This window comes from Mus musculus, chromosome 14 (assembly GCF_000001635.26).
Source record: "Mus musculus strain C57BL/6J chromosome 14, GRCm38.p6 C57BL/6J".
NCBI classification, from domain to species: Eukaryota; Metazoa; Chordata; class Mammalia; order Rodentia; family Muridae; genus Mus; species Mus musculus.
Window position 1 is genome coordinate 52,914,741 of NC_000080.6, and position 13,909 is coordinate 52,928,649.

The window sequence follows — 13,909 nt, forward strand, 5'->3', positions numbered from 1 at the left end:
AGTAGCCTGTCCTCAAACCTTCTGTGAGGCCTGGATCCCCATCTACATCCTGTATTGCAGGCTTTCCAGTGCAACATTTGTCAGGGGTTAGTTTTAAGAGCCATCTCTACTGTAGACATAAAAACACAAAATTAGAATGTTAGCTTCAAATCACTCCACTCCATTTAGGACAATTCTCTCCATCCTTCTTTTTTTAAAAATTAGTTTTAAAATTGAAATATAATTTTAATACTTTCCTTCTTGTAGCACATAGAGGTTATGAAAGAACAGAACTCATTATGCTGCAAAGAAGAAAAGACTGTAGCTGACTCAGGCCCATATGGGTCATCTGTAGCCCACACCCTCCTTCCTAGTTATTCAGTGACTCAGAGGTCATTGAAGAAGAGTGCATGGAAAACTATAAGAGCTGTAGGTGGTGGATAACTACAAAGAAGCAGTGTTTTCTGGACATAGAAGAACAGCTGCACATGTGAATTCAGAGAGGTTGACAGTACAGATAAGTTGCAAAGGATCAAATCAGAAAAATTCCATCCCCACCCTTTTTCTTTAAAGTTGAAGCTCATGGTACAAAGACTACCCTCCAGTGAAGGCCACATATCCAAGAATACATGTGCACTGCAACCTATAACACAAAACTTGACGAGTTTTATTTTAAATGGGAGGATGGGACACAAAACTGGGTTTGTATGAAAGAGTGAGTAAATCTTTTAAGGACTGGAAAGAACAGATGAGTATAACCAAAATTCATTGCATAATATTCTGTAAAAGCTAATAAAAATTTAAAAGTATATAAATTATATCAGAGGTCTATTTGTGTGTGTGCATATTCTTTTATGTTCACTCAGCAAGCTAAATACCATAGGATACACATAGTTCAGTAACACAAGTGATTTCAGGCATCCTCTGGAGGCTTGAGACCTGATTCCTTTGGGTGAGGTTCCTAGTTTATAGACAAAGTACTGTGCAGACATCTGTGGTGCAGGTTGAAGGGAAACCAGTAGAGGGCGCTGTCCCTTCAGATGTGATTAAGGTCTCATTCGGGTGTTGACTTAACATGAGAGACTGTGCAGACAGAGGCCCTTGTCTGTGAGTGAGGAGTGTGAGGAGATTCTGCAGGAGGATTGCCCTGGGAGATTGGTGCACTCAGGGACCAAGTGTCATTTCTTCCATGAACATGCGTCCTGACACCTGCTCAGTTCTTGTGCTCCTCTTAATGCTCAGTAAGTCACATTGTACTCTAAGGGTTAATGATGTCATTTTCTTACAACTCAGGCAGTCTTTAGTGTTCCTCCTCACATAAAAAACAATTCTTTTTTCCTCTCTCTCTCTCTCTCTCTCTCTCTCTCTCTCTCTCTCTCTCTCTCTCTCTCTCTCTCTTTCTTTCTTATTTACAGGAAGGAGCAATGGAGACTCAGTGACCCAGACAGAAGGCCTGGTCACTCTCACCAAGGGGTTGCCTGTGATGCTGAACTGCACCTATCAGACTACTTACTCACCTTTCCTTTTCTGGTATGTGCAACATCTCAACGAAGCCCCTAAGCTACTCCTGAAGAGCTCCACAGACAACAAGAGGACCGAGCACCAAGGGTTCTACGCCACTCTCCATAAGAGCAGCAGCTCCTTCCATCTGCAGAAGTCCTCAGTGCAGCTGTCAGACTCTGCCCTGTACTTCTGTGCTTTGAGTGACACAGTGAGGGAGACTGCAGGGGAAGCTGCACATGAACCAAGGGTGCAGGAGGGCTCAGGGGGAGGCCCTGTGAGGGAGACTATGTGCTTTTGCTAAGCGGTTGTTTTTCTAGCTTCCTGAAAAATGTGAACAAATGTGAGATCGGACACCTACAAATCTAGGAATTGGTAAATATTCTAATGGGGTAGGATGAAAATCAGTGCCATAAAAACCCAACCCAAACCAAACCTAAATGAAACAGGATTTGGTTCCCTGACATTTTGTTCTCTCCCTAAATCAAGGACCTCTCTCACAGGAAAGTTTTCCAGGAAAACTCTGATATGGGATTTATCTCTCTACCAAGACGTCTTACAAAATTCAGTGATTTAAATTCTCCAACAACGTTCTGTTATTACTCCACAAATTCATGACCTAAATGAGGACACAGACTCTAATCTTTAAAATTTTTATTCAATATCACTCCCTAAGTTATTTAGATTCTTCCTCACCTTGATCCATGAAACAGAGAGTTTAGTCCAACTTCTGGACTTAACTTACTTATCTATGGCTGTGAGGAGACCACGATCAAGACAATCCATTAAGAAGCATTTAACTGGGGGCTTGATCAGAGGTTCATAGGGTTGACCATCATGGTGGGGAGTGTAGCAGCAGCCAGCCAGGCATGGCCCTGGACCAGTAGCTGAGGCCTTACATCTTATCACAAGTGAGGGGTAAAGAGGGAGACATTGGTTTCAAAGTCCATCACCAGTGACATGGTTCCTCTGTGATGACCACACCTCAGGTGATTCCTACACAGACCACCAACTGGGAACCAAACACTCCAAAATATGAGCTTTTTCGGTCATATTTATTCAAACCACCACACTTTCTGACTGCCTCCACTTGATAAAGCTGATCATGAAACAGCTGTTGGAGCTCTCAAGATGATGACATGAGAGGCAGGTCCTTCCCTGTCCCACACTCTGTGTACAAACAAGGCTGTTCATAATAGACCCTGAGCAGAAAGCCTGCCCCACTAATGACCACTCTCCTCTTCCACTGCACTTTGTTCATCTCTGCAGGACCTGATGTAGTCACTTACCTGTGATTAGAGTTAGGTTCTCCCATAATCCTGAAATATGCAATGGAGACCAAATTTCAATTCTCTAGACAAAGTACTAGTTTAAAATAAAATGTTCTAGTACTGATATTTATTTCTTTGTAAGGAAGAAAGTTCTGAAATTTAAAAAAACTAGGGTGTGTCTCAAGAGATTCATATTTTTGTGCATATTATCTTACTAGTTAGGAAGCAAAATGGAATGTCAAATTGTATTTATAAACTCCAAAATCTACTTTTAATGGTGCAGCATAGAATAGAATCTCTTAGATGTGAGCTTGTCAAACCTGGAATGAATGACAAATCTAATAAAACTCCCAGTGCCAGGGATGGGAACCCTCCATTCATGTTGTTGGTCAAGGGGGTTCAAGAGATTTTTCCAAATGAAATGGGCTATCACCATCGCCCTTGATTGTCTCATAGCTTAGGCTACCACATACTTTGAACATTTGACTTGGAGAACTTGAGCTAGACCTGACCTGAAGACTCCTTCCTTTGGACAAGTTTTCACAGTGTACAGAGATGTTATGTAAAATTACAAGGGAGAAAAGCAATAAATAGTCAAACCAAGATGTGAATCCTCTGAATAAAAACAATGACCACCATGTCAAGATATCCACAAGGGTGTAATGGTGCCACTTTCACATTGGGAGACACTAACACATGTCTTATTATGTCAAGTTGCTACAAGGGAAGCAACTTGAGCCTAAAACTGTAAACCTAGTTAACTCCCTGAGGATGGAGAGGTCATTGACCCTAGGGAAGAACTTACTACAGCCACCTTCCTAGATCATGAAGCTTCTAACTGTGTTCTCAATATTTATAATTAACACGGATATAAATGTAGTTCTCACCCCTCATCAAAGAACTTTCATTTTGAAGCGGTTGAAGCCTCTATAGCGATAACAACTGATCAGAAAGCAGAGAGTAAGTGGCTGTGAGGTCTCTAGTCCCAGTTGTGTCCCAGAGTCCCTTATCCAGATGGACTCTGGGTACAAGAAGAGCCCAGTGGTGTGATCACCTGATATTTCATGGTCTTGAATTTTAAACTGTATTCAAAAAGTAAAACATTTTGAAAGATGTTCTTCACCAAATACTCTTTGATTACAATTTCTGTTGTCCAGCTGATGGTAAAGTGGCTATAAACATGTTTTGGATCTGGCAAAGATGCATGACTGAGTTTGACTTATTTATGTGACTCATGGTCTGTGCACATAGGTATTGACCTCATGATTGCTCAGCCTTTAGCTAATACTGGTTTACATCATAATCATTTGCTTCTTGGCTCCGTAATTCAGAGTCACATTGGTTTATCTCCAGTGTCTGGTATTGGAATGTGTATCTCTCCTCCCTACCTGTGTCTGAAGAGGATTCTGTCCTTTGTGTGCTGTATTTGGCACAAAATTACCTCATTGAATGGTAGCTGTTAAGGTCTCAATGACCTCATTTTGGTTGATCAACTTCTGTCTTAGGGTTTCCATTGCCGTGAAGAGACACTATGGCCAAGGCAATTCTTGTTTGTTTGTTTGTTTGTTTGTTTGTTTGTTTGAGACAGGGTTTCTCTGTGTAGCCCTGGCTGTCTTGGAACTCACTCTGTAGACCAGGCTGGCCTCTAACTCAGAAATCTGCCTATCTCTGCCTCCCGAGTGTTGGGATTAAAGGCGTGTGCCACCACCACCCAGCTGGCCAAGGCAATTCTTATGAGAACATTTAATTGGGGCTGGCTTACAGGTTCACAGGTTCAGTCCGTTATCATCAAGTGGGAGCATGGCAGCATCCAGGCAGGCATGACATCGAAGGAGCTGAGTTTCTACATCTTCATCTGTAGGCTAATAGAAAACTGACTTCCAGGTAGGTAGGATGAAGGTTGCAAAGGCCACTCCCACAGTGACACAATTCCTCCAAGAAGGCCACACCTACTCCAACCAGGATATTCAAGCATATTCAAACCACCATAATCATACACATGCACACATACATGCTGGGTTCTGCAAACTGCCACAGTGAACTGAAAGCCAGCATGAGTTGCTGGTCTTTGTTTTTACTGTGCTTCCTTCTTTCTGACCAAACTTCAATATGACTCTAACTCCTTCCAGCTTCTGACTTCTTAAGTGATTGCCATTCTTCTTACACTTTTGGAATTTGGCTTATTTGGGGGGAAATTTAAAAGAAACAGAAAGACACACACACATTCCATAGGCTCGTCTATAAACTAAACAATCACAAATTGCTGACATAGGTAACCCTTCCCCCGTCCCCTGGAAAGACAATCCCTATGAGAAAGAACAGATGAGAGAAGACCCTTGGGAAGAATTTCCTTTTTGTTCCTAGAATCAAAGAACATATGTATTAACACTGAGCCTTTGCATTCCTTTGACCCAGGAAAAAACCTAGAGTCATTAATCCTAAATTTCTTTTCTGGGGGATAGTACTTTAGCCACGGGGGTCTCAGAGTTGTAATTCTGCTAGCTTTAGCAGTCAAACCTTCCTTTCTAGACTCCCAACTTGCCATAGATAGCCGAGGTAATCTAACGTCGAGTGTTTCCCAGTTGTCTCTGTGCTGCAGAGCATCCACCAAGGGCGATACCTGTGCCATAAAGTATCACCACCATGGCTGTGGTAGCCACTCACACTCAGCCTGAGACGATTGCCTCTCAAGTGTGGGGTTTATTTCATAACCTGTTTTCATAAGGATTTTTAACAAGCCATCCACTTCCACTAGATGCTAGAACTAATACCTCATCAAAGATTAGGAAAGAAGCAATGTGCTTTGTGAAAGTTTTCAATGTCTGTGAAACAGGAACACAGCAGGAGGCAGGCTGTGGACCCACAAGACATTTGGTTCCTCCTATGGCCTCCAGAGGGCGGTGCTGCACTCACTAGTGTTCCTTCTTCCTTTGAAGATCTCCACCTGCTCACATCTCATCCCTCTTGCAGCTGGCTGAGTATTTAGCAAAGGCAAGTGACAAGAATCAGATATTCAAAACCTTCCAGGTTCGCGTATGCAGCGTCAGTTTTTATGTGAACGGGAGACTTCTCCAGCAGACTCTTCCCTACACCTGCTTTCAAGCTCTTGCTTTCCTCAGCTGCTTTCCTGCCTGTCCTGTTCCAGAGTTTCTCCACAACAGAGCTGCAGCCTTCTCAAGGCTCAGTCATGCTCCTGGCGCTCCTCCCAGTGCTGGGGATACACTTTCTCCTGAGTGAGTACAGCTTTCTTGTGGTCTCTGTATCCCCGGATCCTGACTGTCCTCAGTGAAGTCTGCACTACAGTTCCTGACCTAATATTCCTTTGCAGGAGATGCCCAAGCTCAGTCAGTGACGCAGCCCGATGCTCGCGTCACTGTCTCTGAAGGAGCCTCTCTGCAGCTGAGATGCAAGTATTCCTACTTTGGGACACCTTATCTGTTCTGGTATGTCCAGTACCCGCGGCAGGGGCTGCAGCTGCTCCTCAAGTACTATCCAGGAGACCCAGTGGTTCAAGGAGTGAATGGCTTTGAGGCTGAGTTCAGCAAGAGTAACTCTTCCTTCCACCTGCGGAAAGCCTCTGTGCACTGGAGCGACTGGGCTGTGTACTTCTGTGCTGTGAGCACACAGTGTGTGGGGCTGCAGGGGGAGCCGAACAAAAACACCGATGGCTGTGGTGCTCAGACTCAAGATCTCTCCTTGTGGTCTCTGGAACATCTCTTTCAACTTCGTGAGGAGAAATAGGAAGTTGCGCAGTACCAGCTGCCTTTGCAAGCTAAACCATCCACTATATCCAATTCTCAATTGTAGTTCTTTGGAATGGAGAAGATACAGTGTCTTGGGCTGTACAGGGAGCTGAACACAAACACCCATTTCAGGGGGTGCTCGGACCTGTGATTTCTCTCCTTATGTCTTTGAAGTATCTTTTTGAACTTGGTGAGGAGAGAAGGACAGTTGAGCAGTTCCAGCTGTCTTGTCGTTCCACAACTCATTTCTACCTAAAATATCCACTGTCTGACTTCAGCTCAGGAGTCTTTTGCATATTTTCAAAATTATCTACTGCTCAGTCCTAATTCCTTAGAATGGAGGGATAACAGTGTTATTCTTGGAGAATAACTGTTATTATCTATGAGAACCATTTTCTGAGTGGACATTGCTTGGATAGTGGATAGACTAAATGGCTGATGGGGAAATACCAGAAGCTGGACTTTCGTGTGTCATTTTATGTGTCATGTATACAGACATGAAAGGACTGATCTTCAATTTTTTTTTCCTGAAATTTGCCTTCTCTACTCAGTCTTTCATATTTAATTTCCTGCATTTTCTTCTTTTGGTTCTAAATGTACTGATAAGAGTTGGTCATAATATTTAAGCACTTCCATTTAGGGACCAATCTGATACATTGTTAGTTAATATAGTAATTTACCAGAACCAGGAAATCTTAGAGGTCTGTCATAATTATGTCGGTTCTCACAACCACTAAAAATAAGACAGGAGAATACGGAATTTGAGCTCACTGGTATTTTTTCCAAAGAAATCTTGATGGTTATAAATGTATTATTCTATTTTGTTGCCATCTTAAATTCTTCAAATCTACTTGAGAAATTGTAGTATGATTCCTTCTGCATCTTTTATCTTATAAGCATATGCATATTTTGTATGCATTTTCCTGGTGTATATGATTGATTTTGCTATGGGAACATCGTATATAGATTCTTTTTTCCTAAGGTTTTCACGTCCTGCTGAAATATAGGCAAGAGTCATAGTGCTAGCACATTTGAGCTCACTGCCTGCAGTACAGAATTTTAGTTTCTTCTCCCTCAATTGGTGACAATTGTACAAGAAGATATTTTACTTCTGTGCATACAGCCTAGGAGGATGAATACTCAGAATTAAAAAAAAAGTAAGAGAGATTTTCTAGCTGGTTCAGAAATGCATTTGAGGAGATGCCATGTAGCCATCCTAGCCTAACAATAAACTCCATGTATCAGTGAGAGAGCTTGTCTAAAATAAACAAGGTAGATAACTTCAGAAAAATGACACCCAAGATTGACCTCTTATCTCCACATGAATATGCACACATGGGTGGCTAAACATGCACATGCATGCACACACACAGTATTGTCATATTAATAAATCCCAGCTTGGGGTTGCCATTTTTAGTATGCTAATCCTACTGGTCCATGATTATGGGAGGTCTTTCTGTCTTCTGGTATTGTAGAAAGAATTTATAATCCTAACAAGCCCATATAAAAGACAAACAATACAGTTATTTTAGTTACAAGCCATCAGACTAAATTGGGCAATTCTAGGACTATACTAACTTATTTCCCAGGTATAAGCCCCTTGTTACTTGCTGTTTCTTCTGGCCATGCTGTTCTAGTCCATTGCAGCTTCTTCTTCTTTTCTCTTCTTTCTCCTCTCTCTACTGGCAACTGCTCCCCCACTTGGTCCTCCAGTCCTACCTTTCTCTCACCACTGCCCAATCACAGGCTCTAACCTTTTATTGACCAGTTAAATTGGCGAGAAGTTTCACATGGCATCACTTTGAGGACATGAGGATCTGCGAATCCCAGAAAACCACATCTTGAAGAACCAGTGTTTAGCATTAGAATACAATCAGCATCAGACCAATCCACTACATTTTATCTTCTTTAATTTCTTGCTCCAAATATTTGAAGTTCTTGTCATACATGTCTTTTTCTTGCTTAGTTAAAGTTACATCGAGATATTTTACATTATTTGTGGCTATTGTGAAGGATGTTGTTTTCCTAATTTCTTTCTCAGGATGTTTATCATTAATATAAACATTTTTAATAAGAAAAATAATGAATTATTAATGTCTCTGTGCATGGCTCGAATTCTATGCATATGCAGAGGATAAACAGAATTGGCAGGTCAGAGACTGTCATTCTTTCTTTCTTCCTTCAGTTTCTGGTCTATCTTCTTCATAATGTTTTACCCAAATTTCCATGTGTTGGTCTTTCATGCACCTGGAATCATCCCACTCACAAGGTCACTAGCTTATTCTTTGATTATATGTTAATATATGTATTTATGTCTTCTTTAGATTGACAACTAATGCCTTGTACCACTTTTTGCTCTTTTTTAATAAAAAAAATGAAATTAAAATGTAAGCACTTTTCCCCTTTCCTTTTCTCACTTCAACCTCTCCAACATAGCCTCTCCCACCCCACCACCAATTCAAGGCGTCTGGCTACTTTTTCTATAAATGCTGTTATGTATAGATTCCTAAATATATAGACACAAGGAAGGAAGGAAGGAAGGAAGGAAGGAAGGAAGGAAGGAAGGAAGGAAGGAAGGAAGGAAGGAAGGAAGGAAGGAAAGAAGGAAGGAAGGAAAAGCTCAAACTGAGCAATATGACATATCAGCACCATTGGATTCATTCTGTATTGTTATCTACTGCTGAGCTAAGGGCCTTTCCTTAAGTGTGGTTATTGTTGTACCCAATTAAAAAGCCCTGATAGGACTCTTAAATTACACAATGTGACAAGTCAGCATGCACTGTGCTATACAGTCTAACCTGTGACTTCTGTTTAGTTCTTTTGCTGTGCTCAGCAGGAAAGCACAGCTGATTCAGAACAGGCTATGGATGCTTGGTCACATTAAGTAACGCCCTCTCCCTTCTTGTTTTTCATACGCTATATTGACCAGTATTCTGTTCAAGAAGTAGTTATTATTTTTCTTTCTAGTTTAGAATGTACATTGCATATATTAAATATGATATAAGGGATATTGCAATAATTTCTAGTTCTTTGATTTTATGAAATTTTAGGTATAAAATTAAAAAATAAAAAGCAGTGGAGATTTTTCTCTTGTGTGTCCATCCTCATAAGAGAGGAGATTCTATTTTGTTTACATCTGTTCAGAAAATTGTGCTTTAAATAGATTTATAGACACATGAGGTCCAGTGAACAGGCTCTAGATACCTGTGCTTGAATACAGAATGAGTGAGTGCTAAAGAGCTGGGCAACTACACACCACCATTCCTACTCCTTGCTTTGTGAATGGATTGCCTTATGTCTGTAAGTCTCTTCTCAGCTCTTCAAACCTCAGGGAAACTTAAGAAAATGTAGTTTCTAGGATGAGAAGCATATACACATGCAGAGACACATGCACAAACCAAAAAAAAAGAATCCATAAAAACACATAATTCAAAACCATCATATACAAGAAAGAAAACAATGGCCAGATAGAGCATCATGAGAGAAGAACAATCTCTAAAAATACTTTTGAGTTTATTTGTGTTTGCCATCTGTTTCTGGGCATGAGGTTGTCTTCAAGTGTGGTTTGTATACACCGTCAAACTTTGTTGGACAAAGCTCAACTTTCCTTTATGAGACATTGTCAATTGGAGACCTCTTGTTTAGGTATGAGGACCTTGCCCATTTCCTCCTATCAGAAATGAAGCTCTGTGTGTATTAGGTCTGTGCACACCTTGTACATGTTGTCACTACTTCTATGAGTTCACATGTAAATCAGTCCTATTGGTTCTAAAAGGCATTATTTCCTTACTGCCTTCCATGACCACTGGCTCTTACAATCTTTCTGCTTTCTCTTCTATAAAATTACTTGGGTCTTGAGGGAAGGAGTTCAATGGAAACATTCCATTTAGCACTAGGTGTTCCAAAGTCTCTCATTTTCTGTACATTTTCCAGTTGTGAAGTTGTAGGTCTCTCTGTTCCTGTCTACTTCGAGGGGATGCTTCCCTAATGATGTCTGAACAAGACATTGATCTATGGCTATAGCACAAAGTCATTAGAAATCATTATATTGATACATTTCTTTAGAAGAACCATATTTGGTTTTCCCCTAGGTCATAACCTATCTAGTCTCAGGTTTTTGACCACCAAAAGAAGTACCAGGCATAGGTTCCTTCTCATGGAGTGGGTCTTAATTCCATTCAGAGATAGTCCAATATCATTTGTGACATTTTTGCACTAGTGTATCGTTTAGGCAGATCACCATTGTAGATCAAAGTATTAGAGCTATGTTTGTGCTTATCTCTCTCCTCTAGTAATGCTCAGAGTACCTTCTTCTATATGAACACCAGTCCATAGGAGTGAAAACTCCATTTAGGCAACAGCTTGACGTCTCCATTTTTAACGGGATGTATAAGTATTGTCTTCAACAACAGCATACTACCATCAGTTTGTGGAGAGCAATGAATAGCCTTGAAAACTAGGAAATTCTCTGAGTTATTTGATTATATCCATGAGCACCTTGACCAACAACTCAGATAATACCTATTCTTGGAACTGGTGGTTTCATTTGTTGATAAGAGAGGCTAATTTGGTGCTTTGTCTCCCTGTTATTTGATTCCATTTACACTCACATGCACACACACACACACACACACACACACACACGTATGTATATATTAAGAAGCTAGTTCTGTAGTAGATTCCATATGATCTCTCAGTTGGAGCTTAGTTTATTTCCCTATATTCCCTCCCTTATCTTCTCACCCCTCCTACCTTCTGTTTAACTCTCCTGTTCCACTCTCATCCTGTCTCTTTTACGATTTATTCTATGTTTCCCCATTCAACAAAATTTCCCTCAACCCTAGTTCACTAACTTATTCTGAACTTCTGTAGGTGTAAAGATTGTGGGAAGCCTATTGAAGATTTAAAAGCTAATATCTCCATTTAAGAGAATACATACTATATTTGTTTTGGGGGGTCTGGGTTACCTCACTAAGGATGATTTTTTTTTACTTCCATCTATTTACTTGTAAATTTCATTGCTTAATAGTTGAGTGATATTTCATTGTGTATATGTACCACATTTTCATTACCTATCCTGGGATCTAGGGTAGGTTATTATATACATTTTTCATTCACATGGGTAGAGTTTATACAAGCTATTTTATTATTTTTGAGACAGTTGTTATATGAGTTGTTTCCCTGATTTTTTCTTAATGTGTTTGTCATTACTGTTTGGAAGTCTACTGAGTTTTGCATGTTACTTTTATAGCTTGCTGCTTTGATAAAAGTGTTATCAGCTGTAGGAGTTTCTGGTTGAGTCTTTATCATATAAAATCAAATCATCTTCAAATAAAGATACTTTGACTTCCTTTCTTATTTGTGTCTCCTTGATCTTTAGTTGTCTAATTACCCTAGCTAAGATTCAAGCACTAAAATATGAACAACCTTGTCAGGTTCCTGATTTTAGTGGAAATGCTTTGAAATTTTTCTATTAAGTTGAGTTTTGGTTGTGAGCTTGCTGTATATTGATTATTTTGTTGAGGTATATCCCTTATATCTCTAGCCTCTCCAGGACTTTTATTATGAAGTTATGTTTGTAAAAGTCTCTTATTCTCAGATGTAATTGTAGTCTCTGAAGTTTATTGCCTCTGTCTTCTAGCCTAGGCCTAGTCGTGGAACCTTCTAACCTCTGTCCAATCTTATCTTAGCCTAGAATTTATTTTAGCCTATGAGACTTACTTCTGGATAAGATAATTTTTTCTAGCTCTTTCTGAACTCTGGCTGGCTGGTTCAACTCAGATGTTCTAGCTCAAACTCTTTTCCAAGCTGACTAATTCAATCTGGCTTCTTTCCATGAACTGCTCTGCTTGGCTCCAAATCACTTGAGCAATTTGTCCTAATCTTCTGGCTCCTTCTCATTTCTGTCTCAATCTGTCTTCACCTGTCTGGCTCGTTCTCTCAACCTGTCTCTCTTCCTTTTCCCATCTCTCCTAATAAGAGCTGGGCATATCCTATTCTGTCTAATCTTTCTCTGATTTGCCACTTTGCCACTCAATCAAACATCACTTTTAAAAATGGATGCTTTCATCTATAAACTAAATTTACTTTAATTGTTTGGGATTAAAGTAGTTATGTGTATTTGAGATTCCAGAATGACTTCTCTGGAAGGTGAGACACAAGTATAAAAATATCACATCTACATTGTCAATAAGAATTCACTGAAATAGGTGGAACATTGTCCTCTTGCAACCGAAAGCCTATAAGAGACATGAAAAAAAGCCATTTCTCAGGTGTCATAACTCTCAAGAACAAACAGAGACCTAAATATCATTTCCAAGAAAAGGAAGAGTTGCTTGATAAATGATAAAAGTACTCTGTGATATGAGAGTGGATTAGTAAATACAGTACTAGATAGAAGTAATGTTACATATACACACATTATATCGGAATATATCACACATACATTTATATATGAAAACGTCACATATATACACTTGCATGTGAAATATAGTGTATATGATGCATTAGGTTTAAAGCTAAGAAATAACCTCACTAGTGTGTACAAATACCATTATTGATCTTTCAATATTAGAACATATTTGATATGACATGTTGCTGTTTCATGTGTCTGAGTCACTCATAGGGTCAGAGAGCACTTAACTAGAGTCCTGACTGGCTTTGAATGCAACCACAAGGTGGTAGTAAATCTCAACTGCTAAGGAATATGCGGAGAGCTCACTTCTGTGTATGCTGATGATTAAGGCTTGGGGCAGAAGCAAAGCCTTTTTCTCAGTGGCTGAGTGGACGACTCCAGAGCTAGAATTGTTACTGAGAAACAACCACCCTCTGATAATTATAAGTCAACTGCCAGTCATCAAGATCTGGGAAGAACAATGAAGACATGTGTTGCTAGTTTATTTACATTTTTCTGTCTATATCTCATTAATGAGTTAATATTCTAGGGCCAGAGAATCATCAGTGGGCATTCCTGAGACATCTATGGGACCACTGTTTTACTCAGGATTTCTTTAGTTACTATAGACAAAGAGAATCCTGGAAGTGATGATGCCACAGCCTTTCTCTTCTCTTTCCATCTTTCTGGATAGGGATGAGCCAAGGTCAGCATGTGTAAGAGCTTTCTTTCATCCTAAGAGGCCAGAAGGGTCCAGTGCCATCATCAACTGCACTTATGTAGACAGTGCCTCTCTCTGCTTCCCTTGCTATAAGCAAGAACCTGGAAAGCATCCTAAGCTCTCCATTGGCATTTGTTCAGCTATGGAAAGAAAAGAGACCCTGAGAATTCTACTGGACAAGAAAGCTAAACCCTTCTCCCTACACATCATAAACAGCCTGCTGACTAAGCTATGCACTTCTGTGCCACAAGTGCACCCTGCTCCACAGGGACCTGCAGTCCATCTGTCCTCAAATCTACAA

The 13,909-nt window shown here is 40.2% G+C and overlaps 1 pseudogene, 2 gene segments (V, D, J or C) and 1 further gene; all 4 read left to right on the forward strand.

Annotated features, from left to right (window-relative positions):
• Tcra (T cell receptor alpha chain) overlaps positions 1-13,909 on the forward strand; it is a 1,796,232-nt gene that overhangs the window by 486,774 nt on the left and 1,295,549 nt on the right.
• On the forward strand, positions 1,175-1,686 carry Trav12d-2 (T cell receptor alpha variable 12D-2). The segment is given in 2 exon segments: positions 1,175-1,220; positions 1,395-1,686. Coding segments are annotated over 2 exon segments (338 nt in total).
• Trav9d-3 (T cell receptor alpha variable 9D-3) lies at positions 5,938-6,370 on the forward strand. The segment is given in 2 exon segments: positions 5,938-5,983; positions 6,079-6,370. Coding segments are annotated over 2 exon segments (338 nt in total).
• Positions 13,580-13,792, forward strand: Trav5d-3 (T cell receptor alpha variable 5D-3; annotated as a pseudogene). The gene is given in 1 exon segment: positions 13,580-13,792. A coding segment is annotated over 1 exon segment (213 nt).